Source organism: Bombyx mori, chromosome 3 (assembly GCF_030269925.1).
Source record: "Bombyx mori chromosome 3, ASM3026992v2".
NCBI lineage: Eukaryota > Metazoa > Arthropoda > Insecta > Lepidoptera > Bombycidae > Bombyx > Bombyx mori.
Genome location: NC_085109.1, coordinates 12,129,584 through 12,155,776, shown reverse-complemented (window position 1 = coordinate 12,155,776; position 26,193 = coordinate 12,129,584). Strand labels below are relative to the sequence as shown.

The window sequence follows — 26,193 nt, the reverse complement described above, 5'->3', positions numbered from 1 at the left end:
GCAGATGTTAAATTTGTAATTTGTTTTGTCATTTGTTCCTCCTATATAATATAAATAAATAAATAAAGCTCGGCTGTCGCTTATAGAGGTATAGATATGTAGCAGTCTCACTTACGGAGGTCCATGAGGAAAAAACGACTCTCTCTTACAGAGGTTTCTGTTTCTCGCTAATAGAGGTTTTGGGAGCTTAAAATGACGGGTCCTTGCTATTACTCTCACTTATAGAGTTTTCTTACTTATCCAGTTCTCACTTACCCAGGTTTGACTGTATATGTAGCGTTAATAGGTTTTTTTTTTATTTTTTTGTTACTTTAACTTTTATAGTTTATGCTTGGAATAAATATTTATTATTTTTATTAATAAAGGTGAGATTTTTATAAAGAGTTACGTCGCAGGAAAAGAGAAAATAAAACAAACACCAGGTCAATCCAGATACAAACAAGTTTATGTTAAAAACTATATTTCGACATTCGACTCCGACTTCATGGTTCTGTTAACGATTTAATACTATAGAATTAAATCAGTCATTGAGTACAATGGTAAAGTTTATAGTTTGACAGGTGACAGCAAAGGTTTTCCAGTGAGGCCGTTGACAATATTATTGGCTGCCAGCTCTGCCATCTCTCGGCGGGTCCGCACCGTCGCGCTACCGATATGCGGGAGTACAACTGTAAACAAATTTAAATTTCATTAAATCATTATCACTTACCTACTGTTTATTGTAATTTTTGACAGGTCTATTTCATACAAGTTTTCGATGTATATACAGTTTAAATCAGAAATATTTCAAGATCAACTAAGATTTAGTTAAATTACAAATGTCACAGAAATGAGACAAATAATTTCATCTATATCTATACTACTATATAAATCTACAGTGGTTTTTACGGATGTTCCGCTATAACTACTGAACCCGATTGACTTGAAACTTGGTATCCATGTAAAAAATACATGTACTCAATGGAAATTATAATGCTAATTTTAAATAACCAGCGAAGCGGGCGGGTACAGCTAGTCTGTAATAAAAGTCTATCAACATCCAAATTCACCATAGACAAAGAACACGTGACCGTAAATTTTAGCTTGAAAAAAAAAAATGTTTTACAATTTCTTACATAGGTTCGGCAGCGTTAAGAGCTTGTGGTCCTTGGGCAGCGGTTCGGGCGTAGTCACGTCCAGTCCAGCCGCGTAGATTTGTTTGTTCTTCAATGCGTCATACAAAGCGTCTTGGTCAACGAGGTCTATGATCCAAAAAGTTTAGTTGATTAATGATTGAAGAAGAATGCCTACTACATCACTAGATCATTAAAATATATTAATGTGTAGTGTAAAAACTAAGACATGCTCAAACAGCAAACCGAATCATAATTGATATTACTCTTTTTTATCATGTCGATACCAGTCGGCTGGAACAACTTCTCTACGTTTGCCGCTAGGGGCGCTGTTCCAACTCCATACTAGTTTGATTTAACTTTTACGCGATCCGGTCACCGTCTTCGTCGAACCCGTCGCCTGCGACGAAGGACTCGACGAGTGAATTAACGCATAGACATAGCCCACTGAGTGCTCTTCTCAGTGGGTCGCGTTTCCGATCCGGTGGTAGATTCTGCGAAGCACTGCTCTGTCTAGGGTTAATGTTAGCAACGTCATCAGGTTAGAGTACTGTGAGCTCACCTACTAGCTAAGGTTACGCTAAAATAGCCGCCCAAGGCTATCAGCTTAGGTAGGGAAAAAAAATTACGCGATCGAGAACGTTACTAAGCACACTGAATATTAGATTTTGCTTTGATGGTTGGACGAGCTCACAGCCCACCTGGTGTTAAAACATAAATGCCGCCACCCACCTTGAGATATGAGTTCAAAGGTCTCAGTTTAGTTACAACGGCTGCCCCATCCTTCAAACCGAAACGCATTACTGCTTCACGGCAGAAACAGGCGGGGTGGTGGTACCCACCCGTGCGGACTCACAAGAGGTCCTACCACCGGTAAACATGCAAATTATAATTTTGCGGGTCTGATTTTTATTACACGATGTTATTCCTTCACCGTGGAAATCAAACGTGAACATTTGTCAAGTACGTATTTCATTAGATAGAAAAATTGGTACCCGCCTGCGGGGTTCGAACACCGGTGCATTGCTCGCTCCGGGCATTTCAATATTGTAAAATTGTTATGTTATAATTACTTATTGTAAAAATGAATATTTAAAAAAATCTAATATTAAAAAAAAAATATCTAATATTTAAAAAAAAAAAAAAGTATGCCCGCTGAGTTTCTTGCCAATTCTTCTCAGGACGGAGGCTAGTTCTTGTGAATTGGCGGTAGTTCTTTTGACGTTCAACAAGTATGTACTTTCATTTATGTTGAATAAAACTTTTTTAATTTGATTTGATTTGATTTGATTGATACGAATACACCGGACGTCTTATCCTTTAGGCCACGACGACTTTGTTTTGACATCGGTTTTAGATGCGAGTGCAAATTTTACAATTTAATCGAACGAGTTGTATTCGTTGAAGATGACTTTAGAAAGATACCGTTAGACAAACCCCACATACCCACCTATTTAAATACCTACACACTAAAATTACCTGACTATTAAAAGTAGGTATATAGAATTAAGTCGTCGTGATCTAAGGGATAAGACGTCCGGTGTATTCGTGTTGAGCGATGCACCGGTGTTCGAATCCCGCAGGCGGGTACCAATTTTTCTAATGAAATACGTACTCAACAAATGTTCACGATTGACTTCCACGGTGAAGGAATAACATCGTGTAATAAAACTCAAAACCCGCAAAACTATAATTTGCGTAATTACTGGTGGTAGGACCTCTTGTGAGTCCGCGCGGGTAGGTACCACCACCCTGTCTATTTCTGCCTTGAAGCCGTAATGCGTATCGGTATGAAGGGTGGAGCTGCCGTTGTAACTATACTTTAGACCTTTAGCACTGATATCTCAAGGTGGGTGGCGCATTTACTTTATGGATGTCTATGGGCTCCAGTAACCACTTAACACTGAGTGGGCTGTGAGCTCGTCGACCCATGTAAGCAATAAATAAAAAAATAACGATGGTCGGGTGACTGACCTCCGCGTCCTACATTAACGAACACAGCGTTCGGTTTCATTTTCCCCAGCGTCTCTTTGTTGATCATCAGCTTGGTCTCATTAGTCAGAGGCACGGCCGCGACGATGAAGTCACTTTGCTCCAGCAACGTGTCCTGACTTACGAACTCTGCTCTAAGGGCTTTAGCTGCAAGGATATAAAATGATAACTATACTTATAATATTATAAAGAGGAAAGATTTATTTGTTTGTTTGTATTGAATAGGCTCCGAAACTTCTGAACCGATTTGAAAAATTCTTTCACTGTTTAGAAGCTACACTATTCCCAAGCAACATAGGCTATAATCTTTTTTGCAAAAAATTAGGGATCCTTACTAAAACTCCAGTAATGTAACCCAAGGTGTAAAAAAATTTGCCTAAAATATTCTTTACATCGCGTGCTCTCCGAAAACTGATGATGATAGAATAAAATAATGTACTACGACTTTGTAGAACACATTATTATTTACAAAAAGTGTCGCGATGGCACATGCCTAAATATTATAGTTATGCCGCAATAAGTGTTCTTTTATTTAAAAAAATAAACCTACGTCAAATATTGTTGAAATTTTTGTTAAAGATCCGAGCGGACCGGACCGGAGCGGGCCGCTAGTCATGTCTAAGCAGGCAAAATTGCGTACGGTAGATTTACATTACGATCGTGACATGTAGTTAACCTATGTGGCTCACTGAAGTAATTATTTAGATTTCTCTCGTCGATCTTCTAAGGCGCCAAAATATCTAGTACCTACACTCTGGGAAAGACAAGTCTGAAGATGCTGAGAATAAATCTATTTCTAAGTGATCTTAAAAGACTAAAACATACATTAACAAACAAAAGGGAGAGTTAAACAATCCAGATGCTTAGTAATAGAAATCGACATTACTTCTGTGCGCTGCGTAGGGCACTGGTGACCTACATGGCAGTTAACGTGTGTATGAAAGATCAAGGAAGCGAATACAATAACATAAAAAAAAAAAGTTAAATCCACTGCACGCTGTTACGTAACGAAGGCGAAATCAGCTGATTAGCGGCATTGTCAGTGAGTTGCATATCATTATACATTGCGGGCTAAGGGAAAATGAATGATATTAATAGACATACTTTAAGCTGCAACTAATGCGCGGAGATAAAAAGGCCAGGTTTCCATTAAAAGCGTGTACCTTCGGGTTTTTCCCTGTGTCCAGAGTAAATAAACCTGGCGACATCAAAACCACTAAGACGTTTGACGACAGCCTGTCCAATACCACCCAAGCCGATGATCCCTACGGTGCTGTCGCGGAGGTCTTGACCTAGGACCTTGTCGAAGCCGATCTCCCATTCTCCCCTAGAAGAGTATAAAAAAAACATTATAGACCATGGAAAAAGAAAAATGTTAGAGCAGGAAAGAAGTTATGTAAATCGTTAAATGGTATTCGAAATTTTAAAAGAAAATTTAACTCTATGTAGACACTAGGTGGCAGCACTTTCTAATATTCTTGCTGTGTATTGAAGAGAATAAACAAGTTTGTAATAATGCTTTTAAATTAAATTGCTTTTCAAACAAAAACCAATAACTCAATAAAATGAAATGGTCTATGTCATAAAAAATACAAGGTGTATTTTAATTGTACTCAAAAAACATAGATAAATAAGATTGCTAGCGATGTCTAACATGGTAGCTTTAAAAAGGTCTATATGTTTCACTGCACGCCATGTCCAATAATTTGCAAGTCTATGGTTTCGAGTAACGCGGTTATTGATCGAAGCAACCTTGCTTACAAATATTTCCCGTGTGCTTAGTGCGAGTTTTTAAACGTTCTCGATAGCGAAAGTTAATTCAATTTGTATGGAGTTTGAACAGCGCCCCTAGCGGCAAACGTAGGCAAACGTTCCAGCTGTTTAAGTACTCATTAGCGTTAACTTTTACGCGATCGAGAACGTTTAAAAACTCGCAGTAAGCACACTGGACGGTTGATCGGTTTTCCGGACATTCAGTGAGGTTGTTCAATACGTGACATCGGTTATATTGTGATTATGTTTCTTTTGGTCGAAGACAGACTATAATAATTCAACTCGAAAATTATGAATTTAAGTCGGAACCGAAAGGGCTTTAGAAAAAAAAAACGGTGCGCGTGCAACTTGGTGGACGTGAATGAAGTGAAACTTCTTTTTCAATGTGTAGTGTGTAGTGGTTTCCTTCATTTGTCATCCTTCAATCAGATTGATCTTGTACTAGGAAATGTTGTGTATAAGAGATGCGACATCTTTAAAATTTATACTATATATATTTTAAATTATAGATAGAAAAATAAAGATATATATATATGTTGGCGCACGTCAGGGATGGCTGAGCGGTAGTTTCCGTCATCACTCGTATTCGATTGAACTCAGTTTAGTCAATAAAACTTTTCAATAATAATTATTGAAACTCAACACACACAACTTTCACAATGACAGGATAAACCGACTGACTGACTGACTGACTGACTAACTGGCTGCCAGAGACTCACTGACTGAGACGGACGGAATGACTGTCTGACACGGAATGCCACGACTCTGTCCACGTACCGCCATTTTATACTGTGGCGTTACGGAGTCTACCCTTCATGTTGTGATATTTATCAAAACAACATTTCATCATTTAAAAAAATAATCAAAACCACCGTCTTAATATTACTAAAAGTCGTTATCCACGACAACTAAAAGTCGTTATCCACGACATATATTTTTAAATAATTCATTAAAATATTGGACGCTACTCGTTGCTAACGCTCGGGGTGACCTGTCACAGGTATACTACGCGCGTGCGTTCGAGTGCCACGCATTCACTCTCGCTCTGTCTCTTTCTATTCCATGGTAGCGTTAAACTTTTAACGCTATCTTGTTGCATTAGAAGCTTCACTTCAAAAACAAAAAAATATTTTCCTTAAACATTCTCCCGAATCTCGATTTGATAGGTATTTCCAATTCATCTAGATTCGTTGTCAACCAATATTTCACTGATAAACGCGGCGATAAGTCAAATATAAGTTACAGTTGATTTAATAATCATGACATAACAATCTAATTTGTGATAAGAAGGTTGAGACATGAGCGAACATGATTTCTTTCCACAAATAAGGAGGAGGTTCTCAATTCGGCTGTATTTTTACCTATGTGTGTTACCTTAGAATTTTTTTGTAGGTTAATCGATATCGATGATTTATTTGTAAACTGCTGTTTCTCCTGTGGCCCCTTTTAATTTTTTGTTAGTGATTTATCCATACTAGTGTTCACCTAGCGGTCGAAATACGACCATCATTAATTTAAATTATAAGTTTAAACATTACGGTTCTATTTTTTTGACAATAGAAGAAGTTTAATCTTTGGACTATACTTAGTCTTCTATAATCACAGATTTCGCCAAGGTGTAGCCTATAGACAATTTGACCACAGACTTTAACAATCAAACAAAATAATAAATATGCACATGTGTGTCAAATATATGTTATTTTTATTGATTTAATGTATTTTTTATGTATTAATTGAAAAAAAAAATTCTGCATTCCTTCTCTATACAAGTATTCTCTATAAAGTGTGGGAAATTTCATACTCCGCCGTCCGCAAAATTTTCATAAAAAGGGGTAATTAGGGTATTAATTAATTAGTGATAAACGCATTACTGCTTCACGGCAGAAATAGGTGGGGCGGTGGTGCCTACCTGCGTACTTGATCCAGATTCTCAGTGAACCTTCTAGAGGCCGACAATATGAGCCCCACGGCAACCTCTGCAACGGCCGGGGACAGGACGTTCGGGGTGTTCGTCAGCTGTATACCCCGCGCGCGCAACTCCTCGGGGTTGCAGTGGTTGTAACCGGCGGAGACCGTGCTCACGATCTTCAGTTGTGCACCTGATCGATCACAATATCGTTTCCGTAACACTCCCAAAAAACTACGGTTGCTGCTCCGATACCATGACCATTAATTAACGCTGGCGTTTTACAAGGCTCGGTGCTTTCCCCCACGTTTTTCACGCTTCCTCCACGCTTTTCACGCTTTCCCCACGCTTTTCGAGTTGAACCAAGTTCAATTCATCCCACTCGGAAACTCTACATTTCTACATCTACTCTATATCTGCTCTACATCTGCCCACAACGGCAATAAAATAATTACTATAAATGTCATTTAAATGTCAGATTGATTACTAAGTATTCGATCCGGATTTCGTGGGTCCTAGACATAATTAAAACTATTTTTAATTAGAACAATATTAAAATAATGTACGACGCATAACAACTTTGTCTTCCGTGACTAAAACTATTAAATGTCCGAAATAATATACATTTTTCTTAAAACAAACCACGCACATTCCTGTGGCCCCAAATTAGAATTCCCTGTGTTATGAGCACAAAATACTGACATACATACTTATAAACGTATAAATATATATAGATATAGGTAATAAACACGCAGACAAAGAGCAGATAATTCTGTTCAGCACACAAATGTTTGCCCGGTGTGGGAATCGAACCCACGACCCTTGGCGCAACAGCCAGAGGTGCTAGCTACTGCACCACTGAGTCGGTCATGATAAAATAATCTCGTATCATAATAATGACAATAAAAAACGGCAGATTAAACTTTAAAAGTAGGATTAAGTCTGGCTAATAAGGTTCAAGCTTCTCTGTGTCAAGGTCGACCCGGGTCAGGGTCACCAAAGCTATTCTATTACCGACTTTCACATATACCCATTAGATTGTATATCTTTTTTTTTTTTTTTTTTTTTTTTTTTATTGCTTAGGTGTGTGGACGAGCTCACAGCCCACCTGGTGTTAAGTGGTTACTGGAGCCCATAGACATCTACAACGTAAATGCGCCACCCACCTTGAGATATAAGTTGTAAGGTCTCAGTATAGTTACAACGGCTGCCCCATCCTTCTAACCGAAACGCATTACTGCTTCACGGCAGAAATAGACAGGGCGGTGGTACCTACCCGCGCGGACTCACAACAGGTCCTACCACCAGTAGTTACGCAAATTATAATTTTGCGGGTTTCACTTTTATTACACGATGTTATTCCTTCACCGTGGAAGTCAATCGTGAACATTTGTTGAGTACGTATTTCATTAGAAAAATTGGTACTCGCCGGCGGGATTCGAACACCGGTGCATCGCGCTCACCGCGAATGCACCGGACGTCTTATCCGTTAGACCACGACGACTTCATAATATCTCGAGCGAGACAATGCGAACTTACCGGCTGCGTCAAGGATTTCATTCGTTATAGGAAGATTAGAGATCCAAACTAGAGCTGAACATCCCGGGATAAGCTTTAGGATCTCTTCTCTGCCTAACGTGCTTCCTTCTTGACCAAAGTTTAAATACCTTGACTGTAGAACTGTAAAGCTGAAATGTAGCTTTTTATTAGTGAAAGATTTGTTTTAAGAACAATATTATTGGTTTTTGTGACTGTGGCTTATATTGATGTATTATATAGCGGTTCAGATAGTAAGTATCTACAGTCGGCATCATTGCGCCACTTTGAGAAGGCGGCATGACATGAGAACCCTCTTGTCGTGGCCGCTGGAAATTACATACCCGATCCTGTAGACCGAATGGTAAATGGTTGACGTCGCCCAAAACACGTCATTACGGATCCTTCCGATCCATTAACGGTGCTTTTAGATACCACAAGCACCGGTCACCGTCCTCGTCGAACCCGTCGCTTGCGACGAAGAGCTCGACGAGCGAATTAATCCGCAGACACAGCCCACTGAGTTTCTCGCCGGACCTTCTCAGTGGGTCGCGTTTCTGATCCGGTGGTAGATTCTACGAAGCGCTGTTCTTGCTAGGGTTAATGTTAGCAGCGACGTCAGGTTTGAGCCCCGCGAGCTCATCTACTTGTTAGGGTTACGCTAGCTACTTAGGTTACGCTACCAAGAGGAGCACTTAGAAACAATTTTAGTCGAATTATAACCTAAACTATTAATTGATTAAATGTCAAATTCAAATATGTAAATAAATTAATACATTTTTATGAATGACAAAGTTTATGAAATGAGTGAACCAAAAAATTATCGATCTTAAATTTCATGAACTCAACTGACCTTAGGCACATTTTGCTTGCTTTTTGATAGTATTGTTATTAATTATTTTATCAAAAATAAATACGTGGTTACAAGTATGGCATTTAATTTCTAAGCAATAAAGTTGTTTTTAAAAGGAAACTTGTGTTACAACCTTGACAGTTTGTTTCGTAATTACGACAATGGTACGAGGAAATCAAACAAAACATTAATAAAATTACATAAAGATTTGTACTGATGAACAAATCAGTTATTTACTTACTGATCTTCAAGTATTTTCAGCGCGGTCGGCGGGTAATCGTTGGATGAAACTAATACTTTTAGGTTTTTCGTCATTGTGCCGTTCGTAGCTAGACACGGTATCGCTACCAGCAGACCGATGTACAACTGAGTGAATCGAGTTATCATCGCTGGGAATCTACACAAAACCTTCTTATAGATTAACATTGATAAGTAAGTATTCGCGGTTTTACAAACAATTTTAAACGTCAAAATTATTAGGAAATTTGACAACCTATCTCATTTTTTTATTATTTTTATTATATTTAAGCGTCTGCTTGGTATTATGAGTGCCAGTAAACTAAGTATCATTATTACGGAGTTCCAATTTAACATTACGTTTTTGTAATTAATTCAGTTATCATCACTGGCCAGTTTTTGTGTGTTCATCAGTTCAAAGCGTGAGTTTATCACGCGCCGGTGATATGTATGTGTTTATTCGGTTGGTACGTTTTGAGATTTACCTATACTTAATTAGCTAAGCACGCGGATAAAAAATATGCGTATCTATCTTTATAGATCGCAACACCTAATTTATTTTTATTTTTATTACCCTTGTAGGCAGACGAGCATACGGCCCACCTGATGGTGAGTGGTTACCGTCGCCCATGGACTTCAGCAATGCCAAGGGCAGAGCCAAGCCGCAGCCTACCGAAGCTAGTTTAAGCTACATAAAATTATGATTTTTAACCGTGTATTTTATGTAAAGTGAGTACCTACTTTACCCAACCATGCCGCAATAGTATTCCTTCAAATTAAAACACACAGCAGAATTCAATGTATCTGTAGATTGAATAATTAAATTGAATAATACAAAAAGGCGTAACTAAATTGACTAGATTTAAAGAACTTTTAGCAACGATTTTTAGAATTAATTTCGGTCTTTCAATTTGTTTGTTCGTACCCCTCTCCTCGATTTTCATGTAGTTGCTACTAGTTGTAGTTGCTGATATTTAACAGAACACGAGGAAACAATATTAGTTTATCTATATTTCTTTTTGCTGTAAACCGTTCCAGTCCATTAAGGGTAACGGATTTTTAATTAGAAGAACCTACCTTGTCTATGATACGCCTCAATATTGAAACAAAAGCGAATCAAGATTATAGAATGTCAACATGTGTGCTTCAAAAAATAGAAAGTGCTTGGGAATACTGTGTTATGTTAGGCCTCCCGATAGACTCGACAGACCCGGAGTATGACTCAAGACTCCAAACATAGAATATTATAATGGACGCACCGGGGGCAGAAGAGGACACAGCGAGCCATAGATAATACACTTAATATTTAAATAACGTCTCGGCCCCTGTAGGAGGCGGCTTCATATCGATGAAGGGTGCCCTAAAGTGGTTGAGGCTGCGCGGCGCGTTACTAGCGTGCTGCCGAGGAGAAACAATATCATCGTGAAAAAGAGCAACCGGTTCGCGGTGTATCGCGTCCCGATCTGGCAGGCTAGTTCTGGTCTAGCGGGGTATTCCGGTACACCAGCGGCACCGGCTTGGTAGCCTGGCTGCTGTATCCAGACGTCAGCCTCAGATTCGCCTCGAAGGTTCCGTCGGTCGGGCGTCCTTAGGGTGAACTGCGCTGTCTGGTTGAAATGTTGGCCGCGGTAACCCCTTACTTCACTTGGGTTCTGACGTTGGGGGCAATCGGGCGCGGAAAGCGGGTAACAGGCCGGATGAACACAGTTCTATTCCAAGCAAAGTGATGAACGGTGTACTTATTGCGAGTTTTTTAACTTCTCGATCGCGTAAAAGTTAACTCGAATTTGTATGGAGTTGGAAAAGCTTTCTTCGTTTTCCGCTAGGGGTGTTGATCCAACTCCATACAAATTGGAGTAAAAAAACTCACACTAAGCATACGGATTACCTCAAGTAAACGAAGTGAATTCTTATTCCCGCATATACACACATATATACGTATACACTTACACAACAAACTAATTAGTTTTGATTTTATATTAATACGAGTATTTTTAAATAATTTAATTTTCGGTACGTGTGTCCAATGTGTAGTGCAGGTATACGACGGAGGGAAGATCTTCCACCGAGCGGGTGATATTTGCTCGGTAGACCGACGGTCCGAATGTTGTTGTTTGGAACTTGTATATATGCGTTTTATCTTGAAACTGTCGTAAGCGAGATTCAGGCATCTGTCAATTATCTTGCGTTGTATGATGGCTACCCGCCACATGTAGTATAGAGTATGTGGCGGATGTACGACAAGGCCGTATAAAAGCAACGGATAGTTCGCTGCTAAGTTTTGTCACTTTTATTTGTTTACACGACGTTACTATAAATATATATAATTACTGTCAGCTATATAAAGTAAAATGATACTTACTATATTAAGAACGAGCACAGCTTAAGTATCGAAAAACTGAACAAACGAAGTTACTGTACAAAATATAGGCAAGCGTAACGTGTTGCGGGTAGAATCTGACTAAATGTCAGCGCGGTGCCTTGTCTTAAATATAAATACATATAAGTATAATTCATAAAGTACGGCCGCTATGCGCGGGCGACAACTAACTGGTTATTGGTGCGTGTGTCCAATGCAACCTAAGTGCGCATTAACGTCGCTGTTTTTTTTCGTACCTATTCTAGTAACCTCCAGGGGTTATTCTAGATTCACCGAACTAGTAGGTGAGCTCACGGGGCTCAACCCTGATGACGTTGCTAGCACGAACCCTAGCTCGTGCTTGGCAGAATCTACCACCGGATCGGAAACGCGACCCACTGAGAAGATCGGGCGAGAAAGTCAGTGGGCTGTGTCTATGGGTTAGTTTACTCGTCGAGCCCTTCATCGCAAGTGACGGTTTCGGCGAGGACGGTGACTGGCACCTGAGGTACCTAAAAGCACTGTTAATGGATCGGGAGGACCCGTAATGACTGGTTTAGGACGACGTTGACTGTTTACCACTCGGTTCATAGGATCGGGTATGTAATTTCCGGCGACCACAACAAGAGAGTTTTCTTGTCGTGCCGTCTTCTCAATGTGAAAAGTGTATATTTTATGTAGGTGTAGCCCACAATAGTGAAGCACACACTAATGTTTATTCGTGATTGGGCCCGTACAACAATATTTTCCTTCATATTTAAATTTGCTTAACGAAAATTGCGTTCAGTGAAGTTTAGAAAGCGATTAGGCTGTGGCATCGGGTGAGCTGTATGATTGTCTGCTTAAAATGGCAACACCAAATTGGTTCTCCTACGGGTTGAACTGCATGATTGCTTCGCAGGAATAGGCGAAGGAGGTGATACTTACCGCTGCCGCCGTGCAGCTCGGTCAGGCTAAGCCTAGCCTAGTATTGGGCATTTAGTCTAGTCATCTCCCACCTGCGCCTTTTTCAGGGAGGATCGGACGTTTGGGTGTTGAGTACTGAGCTTTTAGTGGGACATGTCCACACGAACGGGTGGAGTGATGTTCCGGCGTTTTGAGCTCAAGGCCAAAAAGACCAAAGATACATGAATAAAAACTCACGAAGAAAAAAAACCACCCAAAATTTTGCTCAAAAAATTTTAATATGCAATTTAAATACAACGAACGTGTTATCTGTACTTGTAATCATTTTTATGAAATGCTGATGACGTTAATATGTAGGGTACAACATACTTTTTCCTTCGAATGCTAAAATAATGTTTTTCGCCGCGTTGACGGCCATTTTGTTTCTTGTCTCGATTGTCGCGCTGCCTAAATGCGGTATTATATCTGTGTGAAAATTGTTCTTTTTTTTAGTGTTTAACATGTAATAAGATTACGTATAGCAGACGAAATTTCGCTTTTAAAGGGGTTAAATCCAAAAACAATCACAGCATTCTCTTTGATGTCGAAATTAATTTACCTCTAATAGTTGAAATTTATAATTAATTTTGTATGCCCTTTCATAGAATTTAAAATATATTTTCCCTTTGGGACTACAATAATGTCCACGGTAGCGCGGTCTCCGTCAATGTTCCTTCGGAGTTGTCCGATTGTGCTGAACTTATTTTAAGTGAAATAGATGTTTTTTCTGATTGTCTCACTACTTACAGGAAAAATCTGTCGCGGATCATCTCCCAATTAAATTAATCTTAAGCAATGAATGAAATGTATTCAAATCTTAGCTGTATATTCTTTTTATTTTTGATGTTAATGCACTGTCGATTGCACCTATAATTGAGGTGACATCTGCCATGAACTTTTGTCAATTTGTCAATGTTTTGTATTGATGATCACTTTGTTGGTGCAACTTAATAAATAAATAAATAAATAAATAGGTTTCGTTACTGTTTTGTCATTGAATTTTAGTAGGTAAGCTGCAGGTTGTGTTTGCCTCTGGCATTGCTGACGTCAATTTGAGACGGTGACTACTTATCACCAAGCTGACCCTACACTCGTCTCTCTATAAAAGCAATTAAAAAAAAATGAGCGATTGTGACTACTTTGCTCATCAGCAAATCCAAAGACATAGCCAAGGCACTGCCTATACGTAATGATAATGCATGTTAATTTTTATCTTACCTATCTTAAATACCCGGCATCAATTTATTTACACCCCTTTACTAATTGTTACTTAAATTTTTCTTCTTATGTAGATTTATTTCACTACTATTTTGCCACTTTGGTCCTAGTTACATCGCGCGTTTTTATGAAACATAGTGTTGGCATCATTGATATGGTTTTTATATATCAATGGTTGGCATGAATGGTGAAGTTTAAGGTGGTGATATGAAATTCTGCCTTCGCGGTCTCTATCAAATGCGATGATTTGTAATAAAGGACTTTTTGGCGGGAACGCGAGGAGTGAAGTTGTGTGATTTGTTTTATTTTGTCTAATTAGTGTTTCTTCAGGTTTAAATGCGTAATAACAGTTGTTTATTAACTATTTAGTATCTGTGAAGGTGCACAAATGTGGGAAAATGAAACAAAGTCGCTGAACGTAGCTTCTCGAGATCTTCCAAAAAGGCCACTGAAAAAGTTTCAGTAAATGACCACCATTTTACTGAGATTATACTTTATCTCATATCATCTCATTTCATTTCATTTCATGTCATGTTTCATAATAATCAACTTTATTTCATTTCATAATATCATTTTTCATATAAAAAAGTTATCATTAAGCTTGACCTAAAGGTCTTAGTTACAGGTCATAAAATCCTTTAAAAAAAAGCTGTAATAAATTAGAAAATTAAAATTCAAACCAACAGCAGTTCGGCAAGGCCAGCAAGGGATGGTCTGCGGGGATCGGCTCCGGGGACACCACGTCCAGTCCGGCAGCGAATATCTGCTCGTTCTTCAACGCTTCGTAAAGTGCAACATGATCTATTATCTCTGTGAAAAGACACACAATTTTATACCCCTTCCCCACCGTAGGTTTGCTACAGTTTGCAGCTTAAGGTTATTAAAGGTGATAAGAGCTGAAGGCTTAGTTCCTTCTTTTACTAACGGTGCTTTTAGATACCTCAAGCACCGGTCATAGTTCCCGTCGAACCCGTCGCTTGCGGCGAAGAGCTCGACGAGTAAATTAACCCACAGACACAGCCCACTGAGTTTCTCGCCGGATCTTCTCAGTGGGTCGCGTATCCGATCCGGTGGTAGATTCTGCGAAACACTGCTCTTACTCTTGCTAGGGTTAGTGTTAGCAACATCGTCAGGTTTGAGCCCGTAGGTAAAAAAAAGTAGGAAAAAAAAAACTTCCATGGTTATAGTACTTAGTTTAACATATTTGTTTGTGCTGTTCTTAAAATCACAGATTCGCCTTATGGAAAAACTCATCAAATTTATTTTTTTCTCTAAGTACCGGACGTTTTTGTTTATACTGTGTGTGTGACATTGGCAAAATCAATGCGTTGCTAAGGCGTTGGAAAGATTTATGAAAAAAAAAAAAAGCTCCAATGGTTCTCAAATTCTCAGAGTTTATCTGTTAGTTTAAACTATGATACACACCTCCTCGTGCGATGTTAACTAATACAGCGTTCTTCTTCATCATCTTCAATGTGTCAGCGTTGATTAAATGTCTAGTTTCATTCGTCAACGGACAAACTAGCACAACGAAGTCACTCTCCCCCAGCAGTTCTTGTAGTGGCACACGCTCCACCCCTAATAACTTCGCTGTGGAATATAAAATTATTGTTTCCTTTCTGGCATTAAAATAAAAGACCAAGACAGCATTACGACTACTGACTAATAATAGTACTTAAAACAGTGATTCTCAAACTTTTATTTGTCACGGTGGTACACTTTTTTTTCTTTTATTGCCCTTGTAGGCGGACGAGCATACGATCCACCTGAAGGTAAGTGGTTATTGTCGCCCATGGACTTCAGCAAGAGGCAGAGTCAAGCCGCTGTCTACTGGTTAAAATCTTAGCGATAAGACCGCCAACTTTACTTTCTTGTATTTAATGTTTCGCATTTATTTATTTATTTTGAGTACAACAAAGCATAATCTCTCTCTCTCTCTCTCTCTCTCTCTCTCAACCCACCTTCAGGTTTATCAGATCTCCCGCAGTATAAGAACCTCGACACGTCGAAACCTTTCAGTCTTCTGACGACGGCTTGTCCAATACCACCCAGGCCGATGACACCAACGGTGCTGCCCGCGATATCCTGTCCTAATATCCATTGAACGCCGAACTTCCACTCGTTTCTATATCAATTATATTAGAAATTCAAGCGTCATGGATCAAATCATTTGTTTCGCTCTGTCGAATAAGATTAAAATTTGCTTATATTCTTCTACTTTGCTCTACACCTAATCGTTGATAGCCTACGGGGCTATTTCAAGTAGGCGCGCACGGGTGCTCACGGGCTCAACTTGTGAGAATTTGCTAACACTAGCCCTAGCAAGAGCAGCGTTTCCTTGAATCTATTATCTACCACCGGATCGGAATCGTGACCCACTGAGAAGATTCGGCGAGCAGTTCAGTGGGCTGTGTCTATGTGTTACTTCGCTCGTCGAATTCTTCGTTTTTCGTTCCATTTAAATACCTTAACACTTTAAATGAAAATAAAATACTTATATTTGTGTACAGTACCCGGCGATAAATATTGCACATCGACCGTGGGAAAGAGACGGTTAATATTTGCTTCGTAGAGCGTTATATTTGTCACATATTACTTAATGGGGTTGGCAACTGTCAAAGTGGCGCTGATGTGCATTGTTCCCATAACATTCAATATTTGTATTGGAATTTTTGATTAGAAATTATTTTAAACACAATGACGGGTTGTTTTGTGCCAATATGCTCAGAAATTGGAGTACATCAATTCCCGAAGGACAAGAAAATTGGAAGACTGTGGTTAAAGGCCATTTGACGCGAAAAAAGTACTCCCACAAAAAGTTCGAGGTTATGTCGTAAACACTTTGTGGAATCTGACTATGAAAACATTAGTAAATACACAGGTATGTTTCTTTCTGTCAAATATTTATAATGCATGACTAGGTGTAGCACACATCTTTGCTCTCTTATAAAAAAAATCCAAAAATAATTAGTTATATTAATAGTTAGTTGCTAACATATTTTGCAAGTAGATTTATGCTGTAAGGAACCTTTTAACAAACATAAAATCAAACTGGAGGAAACACATTCCTCATGAGCTGTTGTTCATTATCAGCTGTTATTATTGAAAGTTCTATCTAAATCGCTGCATCCATTGTAATAATAAATATTTTGAAACTATGGTCAGGTTTCCTTGTGATAGTATATTTAAATGTTTTTCTTTGTGTTGTAGGTGTCAAACATCAACATAAATATCTGAAGCAAGGTGCTGTACCATCTATACTTTCATGGAATATGAAACCATTTTCTGAAGAAACAAAAAGTAGAGAACAAAGGCTACAAACTCGTAACCTTAAAAACAGCTTTTTAGCCTGCCCAACACTTCCCAATACTGTGAAGATATAGTACCCCTTGAAGAACACAGAAATGTGCATTTTAATTCAAATATCTCACAAGAAATTTTAATAGAAAATAATAACTCTAGTATAGATGAAACAATTACAAGGCATCATATTTCTATTGGAACTCAAACATCCAATACATTAAGATTGTTCTCTACAGAGCTATTACTTGCAGACGATGAGATAGTGCAATACTACACTGGGTTGGAAACAGCATCTAAGTTTTCATTAGTTTTAATCACACTTTTGCCAATGGCAAATGATATAAGGAATTGTCAATAAAAATAATTAAAAATATTCCTGATTTTTTATTTCGACAAGTGTGTATAGTTATAATACAGATATTTTTCATACAATGCGTCTTTGAAAATATTTTCATAAAAGGTATCTCATTTATTTAACATATTATTTATAAAATTATTCTTTTTCAACATAAATCACTTTGATGTCCTTGTAGGTGTAAATGACCAAGTTGCAGTATGTTTTGCCTGAGCAGTATAACTGCCCTTGGATTTGATAATAATATGGGCAGGTTTTTTTAGAGACAATATCCCGTTACGTTGTTCTAAATAAGGCACCGTTGTTATATTTATTTTATGTTTTCTTCTAGCGTATGGACATTTCACTTCAATTATAGTTTCTTCGCCCAACACACCATCAGGAGATGCAGCAAAATATGGGCGCTCTTGGCTAATGAAAATGGCACATGGCTCCACTAGCAAATCATATATATTAGCATATTTTGCTAGAGCAATTTTTTCATTTTGTTTCAAAAGTAAAATTTTGGTCATATAACTCTAATCTGAAAAAAGTAAAATAATACATTAGTTGGTAGGTAATGTGTGTAATAAGAGCAATTCTTTTTGCACATGCTACAAGGAATAAAGTTCCTAAGGTACACAATTTAATATTATTATTATAGCTACCGGAAACAGTTTGAGAGAAGTTTTCTAAGTTAAAATAAAACATCAACATTGTACCTTTCGACAAAATCCACTTTTTTTCCTCGTAAAGATGCAGCACGTTTTCTCAACTCCTCCTTTAATTCTTTAACTACCCAGTTGGAATACATGTTGTAAAACTGTTTAGCACTACTTAGAAAGTAATAAGAACCGTATCAAAGTCACAAAATGCCGAAATATCACGAACGCAAAACATACAAAATGGCGGCTCTCTGTGACAAGGGAACAAGCTACGCTGGCGACATCTGAGAAAAGCTTTAACCGGCCAACCCCATTGACATTTAGTCTCCATAGATACCGGATCGTTAGTGTTTCGTAAGTAACGCCCTACAACAAAAACAAAATTAGACGACTCTTTCTTTCTAAATATCGATGTGCAATATTTATTGCCTGGTACTGTACCTACATGTTTGCACACTACAATGTAAAAAGACAAAGATATCGACTCAGAATTTAAAATTGTTAGGGAAATCACGTCTGCACGCATTGTTGACCACAATCCACTTTTCACCGTTTCGTTCAACGTAATCGTGTTGTACTTCCCAATATTTATTTTGCATCTAATTATTAGTATTATTATTTTTACTTAAGCCACCAGCTGTAGCAACTATATTACGTGGCATATGGTTACCACATGGTATTTAGTGATGTATGTCTAGGATCATTGTCTTTATAAGCGAACTAGTTTAGACATGTCGTGACCATTCAAGTAAAGATAAAGACAAGGGCAATAGCTTTGACAATGAAATACATAGATACATGTGTATATTCAGTAACTGAGTTAATATTAGTAATTTTTTGTTTTGTTTAAATTTAGATTGTTTTTTTTTTATTTTCAAGCGTGATCTATTTTTTTGTTCGACAGTTTTGGATTACTTTTATATAAATAATTTTAAATAATAAACAAAATTTTGAACTTTTTATTTTTTTTGAAAAATTGAGATTTGTGCTTGACCTTCAAAGGGATCTAGGGACTCGTGGGATAATTTTGCTAATGCCTTTTTAAAATACCTTTCAATCATTGAAACGCCTTCTTTAAACTTCCGAGCGGCAGATATGATGAGACCCACAGCGATGTCGGCTACAGCGTTGTTCAAGACATTAGGAGTATTGCCCAGCGGTATACCCCGTTTTTTCAATTCGTCCAGGTCGAAGTTATCTATACCGGACGCCATTGCCGATACGGCTTTTAATTGAGGACCTGCATAGACATTTCTCTATTGAAAACTAGCCCATGAATTAGACAATTATTTAGCTACCTAGATAGTTGAAAGTATTGCTAGGAAAGACGGACGAATGTGAAGTAGTGTGGTTCTAATACAAAAGAAATTAATCATACATCAGAAAAAATGGGACGCTGTGGAAAATTAATATTAAAAAGGTCTATCATAGACAAAGTAAGACGAAAATTCGACATTAGTCTAGTATCTAATTACCATGTGGAAGAGTTTATTATTCTATGGTAGTACCCATCATAGAACACATGATAGTAGATAGATGCCTGAATTTCGCTAACGAAATTTTCAAGATAAACTTGCATCTATGTATATACTTAAGTTCCAAACAACAATATTCGGACCGTCAGTCTACCGATCGATTTCACTCGCTCAATGAAAGATCTTCTCTTTGTCATTCCCCCAAAAAGCTATCATTATCAATCGAAGATTCTAAGATAAACAAGAGAGATAATAATAAGTAAGATAAATCAGCTTACGCACCCGCCAAATCGAGGATCTCAGCGGTGAGTCGGTGCCTCGTATTCCAGATCAAACCATCGTATCCGTTAAGATTCAGCTTCAGAACTTCCATAAAATCCTGCTCATAGTCCATATGAGGAAACACTTCTGTCTCTACATTGCTACGACGAATACAAACATTAACTTTGATATTTCGAAGCTGAACAAATCCTACTACTGTTGTCTTGTTTCTACGTGTATTCTTTGTAATAAATCGATGAGTGAAAAGCTATGTGGTTTAAGCGAGGTGGTAGGACCTCTTGTGAGTCTGCGCGGGTAGGTACCACCACCTTGCCTATTTCTGCCGTGAAGCAGTAATACGTTTCGGTTTGAAGGGTGGGGCAGCCGTTGTAACTATACGGAGACCTTAGAACTTATCTCAATGCGGGTGACGCATTTACGTTGTAGATGTCTATGGGCTCATGTAACCACTTAACATCAGGTGGGCTGTGAGCTCGTCCATCCATCCATCTAAGCAATAAATAAATAAATAAATAAAAGAAGCGACATTTTTGCAACTTTACAGGAGAACAGTTTAAAATTTGAAAAAAATATCATAACGAAAAATATTCTTTAGCTATTTCAATAGTTATAACTTAATTGAATATTATAAAGTTTGTGAGGAGTAATGCTTCTTTCTCTTTCATGCAACTATAAAAAGAGTTTTGAGCTCCCAGTGTTAATAGCTTGCTTAAGCTATGATATTTAAAGTATTTTAAAGTACCTATAAACGATACAAATGACGGTGCGCGTGTAGTTTCATGTTACGATCTTATAATAGCTAGTCACAGTGTAGTAGTATAGTAATTTCCTTACGCCATCATTTAAGTAACTACCTATATATCATAGGATAATAATATAAACTAGTTTAAAGTATATCTGTAGTCGAAATTCGCCTTTAATTAATTGACATTAATTAATTGAATAAGTTAGAATATTTTTAAGGTTCTATTGTCAAAGACTATCATACTTCTACAATCACAGATTTCGTCAAGAAACTATAGACAAATATTATTAAAGATAAAAAATATTAATTTATTCTCAATTTGACCACAGACTTTAAATGACAAAAGTGTGACAGTAATTATTATAGGGTATTTAATATGTGTGTGTATGTGTCAAATAAATGATAGTGTGTAATGTTTTGAATATTGAATTAATGTACTTACACACATATTATTAATTATTAATGCATAATTTAAAAACATATTAGCATTCTGCACTCCTCTATATTCTCTATATAAGTGTGGGAAGTTTCATACTCCTCCGTCAACGCAATTTGCGTAAAAAGGGGTAGATACAACATTTTTGCTTCACGTGTTAATATTGTATAGACTGATATCACTTACTTCTTTTTGAATATGTCCAAGCCGGCAACGGGATAGGATCCATTGACAATCAGCACTCGTTTTGGTGACATTTGTTTAATCTACTTCAATCTAAGAGATGAATTGTTATGTAATATATTTTATTATGTGCACAACGTAGCGGTATCTGAAATTTAAACTATGATTCACTCATTAAAAAAACAATTATTCGTAATTTTTCCTAACAGTTCATATCCTGTTAGTACAAATACGATCACGGTACGCTTGACAGATATGATGATCTATTTTATTTGGTTTTATTGTGACAATCAGATGCTAACATAAAGATAATCACGAATGTTTATTCTTAAATCTAGATGATCCATTGGTAACCTATAATTATCCCTCACGATATGACAACGTTAAACTATCTTTAAGCGTCTAGACAAATTGATTCACCTAAAACTGTATAAAAAGTGTCAACGCTGCTATGTGATATTCGCTAAATTATCAATTCAAATATTCTTTTAGGTTAGCTTGGCCTTCATATTTATCATTACATCATTATACATTACAATACGAAAGTATTTCAATTTAGGACACTGACATCTATCGTTAAATAGTAAAACTAAGTTGGTTTGGGAAAGGCATTTTATTTTTATCTTTAAATTAAGCGGAGCATTACTGTGTTTTTATTGTGTTCACCGATATTACTAGATGGCGCTACAAAAGACAATTTGAACAATGTCGAACTGTGGCAGGGATCGTCAAATATTAAGTGTATTTATTATCTATGGGACCGCCTTAAAAACTAATATTTGTAGATAGGTAGTTATAATTATAAATTTTATTACAATATTTATTGAAATTCTCTGAACCACCTTTCGAGACGGATCAAACATAGAAATGGAATCAGACAACTAAATCAAGAAATTACTGGGGAATAAATCACTGAATTTTGGACAAATCTCTAATTGTATCGCCTACAATGTAGGCCCTAATCCGAAATACATACTTACTTACTTTACTTTATTACTTTAATTAACATTACATTTTACATTAACCTCTAACCCAATCAACTCTACGTTTGTGTTTTATTTTAAACGATATTTTACGATCGATACCAGTATCATAGATTATACACTTAATATATTTACCAGTATTCTCTGCCCCATTATTTTCTTTGTTATCTTTCGACTGAAAACGGAACGTAACAATGTTCGATTGAATTAGGAATTTGAGTTTTGGAAAAAAGAAAAGACGGCTTAAACCACATCAGAGGATTACGGTTGCTCTGTGATAAGACTTGTTCAGTTTTGGTCAGGAATTCTTTCGCAGTGATAATCTTACGCATACGTTATAAATATGTATATAATATAGTGATGCAATCCTAGCATTTTTATTTCATTTTGTATGAATTTACGAGTTAACTTTTACGCTATCGAAAACGTTAAAAAACTCGCACTAAACACACTGTTTATTTTATATTTAAGTTAGATTTCACTAAATTAAATTTTCTGTTGTACCTACATTTTTAAGCTTCTTCAGTAACCTTATTGCAGGATGTAAAGTCATAACTATTTTTTTTTAAGTAAACTCTTGTCATAGTGTTTTCAGTGTGCAATGAAGAGTGAATAAATAAATACTGACTGAACATTTCCATTCTTGAATGGCCGTCAGATGTGGGGACACAGATGTCCTGCGTGGTCGTCTGCTGGCAACATGACAACGCTATGATATTGATTCTTTTGTAATTTTTCCGTCTAAGATCCATCTTTAAAGCTATGTTTTTTATTGCTGTAGTAGCCTATTCGCTAGCTCACAGACCGTATGGCAATGACCGGATATAGGGGCTAACATTTAATGTCAATTTGAGACCCCTTTGAGATGTGAGAGTGAAATTTCAATTTTACTGGTGTTAAGACGTTTTGAGAGTCCGCACGGGTAGGCACCATCACTCTGCCTATTTCTGCCGTGAAGCAGTAATGCGGTGACCACTGCACCAGGTGGACCATGACCTCATCCACACAACTGGGCAATAAAAAAATTAATTAAAAAGGTTATTGCAATTTTAAACCTTCAAACGTGAAACACGGTATAATAGATAATCTATTTATTAATAAAAAAAACCGCATGTTGAAGAATTTGAGTTTCACACGAAAATGTAAGTAAGCTGATCCAAGCTAGGAATGTCGCTTTAGCTTAGTCTCTAATTACCTATCTCTGTTCGATTGTGTCTGTGTCGTGTTAACTCTGCCATTGCCGGTCCCAAGCTCGGATGAGAAAAGAGGAGGGTTGAGTAGAGCTGGACATTCCTACCGTAAAACGTCAACGCCAAGCACTGGGCGGCGGGAAATAACCCAGCCCCCGGATCCAACCAGAGACCCGGAGCGGGACCAGTTGCCGTGAAGGACTAAATCCCTTCGAAATACTGATGTGGAAGGACGTGGGAACCCACCACAATTACATCCCAAGAGAGTCATGGACAGAGAAACATTTAAACTGTTTCAAGGCCATGACCACGACCCTCAGTAATGAGTAAACCGACGCAAGGATTCCGTGTCTGTGGAAATGCAAAATCTAAGCAATAAAAAAAAATGCATGTTCGAAACAAAACTACGCGCAACTTATTTTCCTGGCATACCAAAAATAATCCTGGCATAAAAATGAAGATGCAAAAAAGCACGCCTGTCCAAAATTCCAATACCTATTTTTAACAAAACACAAATATTGCAGAACGTTATTATTCAAATGATATATTCTGCAGACTAACAATTTGAAAAATGGCAATAGCAATTTCAAATTCAAATCGTTTTATTGCGAAGAAAACGAGGGCATAAACAGACATTACAAGTAAGTAAACAAAACGAACATCTGGCAAGGATTAAACATTGTAATGCGACAATGTTGAAGATTCCTATAAGCATCTCGTTTCTCGGGAAACATGCCAAACATTTCTAATTTAGTAGTATACCATAAAATGTAATAAAGTACATAAAATATTATGTATCTATCTGGGTTTGATTAATGTTTGTTTTATTTTGGCGGGAGAAGCTGATTTTTTTGGTATTGCAATTATGACCATAGGTAGGTTGACAAATCTATTTATTTCACTCAAGTTTTGAACTCCGTTTAAAAATACGTGAGATTTATTATTATTATGGATATATTTTTTTTCTCAGCTAATGCTGGTAAGTGTGAACCTAGCACGGGCTTACGCCAAGTGAGTTGGTTCATTGTGTAGTGTTGTAGGGGTTTGAGTAGTGGATGTAAGGAATCGTCGCACTATGGAACAGGTGTCGATTATTACAGATTTTTGTAAAGCGATGTATGAATATTTATTAAGATCAAGTTCTGAGAGCGATGTGTGTAATGATTTTGGAATGAGTCCGGTTGATGAAATTATTACGGGTATAATTTTAACGGTGTGTTGGTGCCACATTTGTCGTATTTCATCTGCTAGTGGTATATATTTTTGTATTTTCTCAGTGTATTTTTTCCTTATATTTTCAGAATTAGGTATTGCAATATCTATGTAATTTTTTTATCTTTTAGTGTTAGTGTAATATCCGGTCTATTATTTGTCGTGGTTTTGTCGGTAATGATGTCTCGGTCCCAGTACAGTTTTACTGACTCATTGTTGAGTACACTTGTAGGTTTATATTTGTAGTATGGTTCTGTTTCATCTAATAGGTTATATTTAAGTGCTAACTGTGAGTGGATTTGTTTTGCAACGTTATTATGTCTTTCTGTGTACTGTTTACTGGCTAAAAATGGACAACCCCCTGTTATATGTTCTATTGTTTCTTGATTTGAGTTGCATAGGCGGCATCTATCTGAGACTACTGATGGATCTTTAATAATATACTTCTGATAGTTTCTAGTTTTAATGACTTGATCTTGGATGGCCAACATAAATCCTTCAGTTTCTTTGTATATATTGCCTTTGGATAACCACGTGTTTGATGCCTCTGAGTCTATATGTTCTTGTTGGAGTTGGTTAGGATGTTTTCCGTGTAGTGTTTTTTGTTTCCAGCTAATTATTTTTTGTTCATCTGTTATTGGCGGATCTATAGTATAACTATTATCATTTAGTTTCAAGGGTGTGCCAGATGTGGATATTAATGTAAGAGCTTTATGTATAGGGCTATCATTAGATTTGTTGTACATGTATGTGCGAATGTTATGTACTTGTCTATTGTGTAAGTGTTTTACGTCTATGAGCCCCCTGCCACCTAATTTCCTTTTAAGATTGAATCTTTCTGTAGCTGAATGTATGTGGTGAATATTGTGTTTATTGCATGTAGTTCGTGTCACTCTATTAACTTTGTCTAAATCTGTAGTTGTCCATTTAATAATGCCAAATGAGTAAGTCAGAACGGGGACTGCGTATGTATTTTTATTATTATTATTATTGATATTTTTATTACACAATAATATGTATGTACATATTTCGGTAATTTACAAATAAACTCTTTTTTATTAATATTGTACAAAGTATTTGAAAACTTTGTGAGAATAAAAATTACATCAAAATTTAAATTATTATTTTAATTTTCATTGTAGGTACTCTAATAGTCTTGGCGTTAACTGTTTATTAAAGTGTCGTAGCTAATATTAAATCCTGATTAAATCTTTCATTTTATTGTGGAAAGCAACGCACCATCTGTTACTGTCACTGTATTCCTATAGTAGTTTTATTATATATTCTTCGAAGCCTTCGTGAATTATCGACCGTCTTTGGCGCCAAACTGTCGGCTATGAACCGGGAATACGGTATAGTGCGCGCCGAAAACTTAGCAGCTTTCTGTACTGACTGTGATTCTTTTAATCCTACGATTAGAATCGATAAATATATTGTACATATATAGACGTTTT

The 26,193-nt window shown here is 37.1% G+C and overlaps 2 protein-coding genes and 2 long non-coding RNA genes across 11 annotated transcripts; 1 reads left to right on the top strand and 3 right to left on the bottom strand.

Annotated features, from left to right (window-relative positions):
* Positions 1-427: 427 nt before the first annotated feature.
* LOC101744216 (glyoxylate reductase/hydroxypyruvate reductase) lies at positions 428-11,892 on the bottom strand. Of its 3 annotated transcripts, none has more exons than XM_062676865.1 (8): positions 11,772-11,892; positions 9,414-9,569; positions 8,323-8,471; positions 6,787-6,976; positions 4,268-4,431; positions 3,087-3,251; positions 1,116-1,241; positions 428-668 (listed from the first exon to the last, which is right to left on the bottom strand). In XM_062676865.1, the coding sequence occupies exons 2-8, from the start codon at positions 9,557-9,559 to the stop codon at positions 547-549; spliced, it is 1,062 nt and encodes a 353-aa protein (XP_062532849.1). In that variant the 5' UTR covers positions 9,560-9,569; positions 11,772-11,892; the 3' UTR covers positions 428-546. The 3 variants fall into 3 exon arrangements, with proteins under 3 accessions (XP_062532849.1, XP_062532848.1, XP_062532847.1); XM_062676864.1 differs by having other exon boundaries at positions 9,414-9,580; positions 11,772-11,871; XM_062676863.1 differs by lacking the exon at positions 11,772-11,892 and adding an exon at positions 10,669-10,712.
* Positions 11,893-12,933: 1,041 nt separating this feature from the next.
* Positions 12,934-21,887, bottom strand: LOC101744454 (glyoxylate reductase/hydroxypyruvate reductase). Of its 6 annotated transcripts, none has more exons than XM_062676868.1 (8): positions 21,775-21,887; positions 21,358-21,502; positions 19,991-20,130; positions 19,284-19,473; positions 15,893-16,056; positions 15,357-15,521; positions 14,616-14,741; positions 12,934-13,139 (listed from the first exon to the last, which is right to left on the bottom strand). In XM_062676868.1, exons 2-8 carry the CDS (start codon positions 21,426-21,428, stop codon positions 13,021-13,023), a joined length of 975 nt encoding a protein of 324 aa, XP_062532852.1. In that variant the 5' UTR covers positions 21,429-21,502; positions 21,775-21,887; the 3' UTR covers positions 12,934-13,020. The 6 variants fall into 6 exon arrangements, with proteins under 6 accessions (XP_062532852.1, XP_062532856.1, XP_062532862.1 ...); XM_062676872.1 differs by having other exon boundaries at positions 21,709-21,791; XM_062676878.1 differs by lacking the exon at positions 21,775-21,887 and adding an exon at positions 21,657-21,672.
* Positions 16,345-17,607, top strand: LOC134201822 (uncharacterized). Its single transcript, XR_009977076.1, has 2 exons — positions 16,345-16,812; positions 17,142-17,607. It is a non-coding gene; the product is annotated as an uncharacterized LOC134201822 (long non-coding RNA).
* Positions 17,606-18,564, bottom strand: LOC134201830 (uncharacterized). The gene is made up of 2 exons (XR_009977087.1): positions 18,291-18,564; positions 17,606-18,112 (listed from the first exon to the last, which is right to left on the bottom strand). It is a non-coding gene; the product is annotated as an uncharacterized LOC134201830 (long non-coding RNA).
* Positions 21,888-26,193: the final 4,306 nt, after the last annotated feature.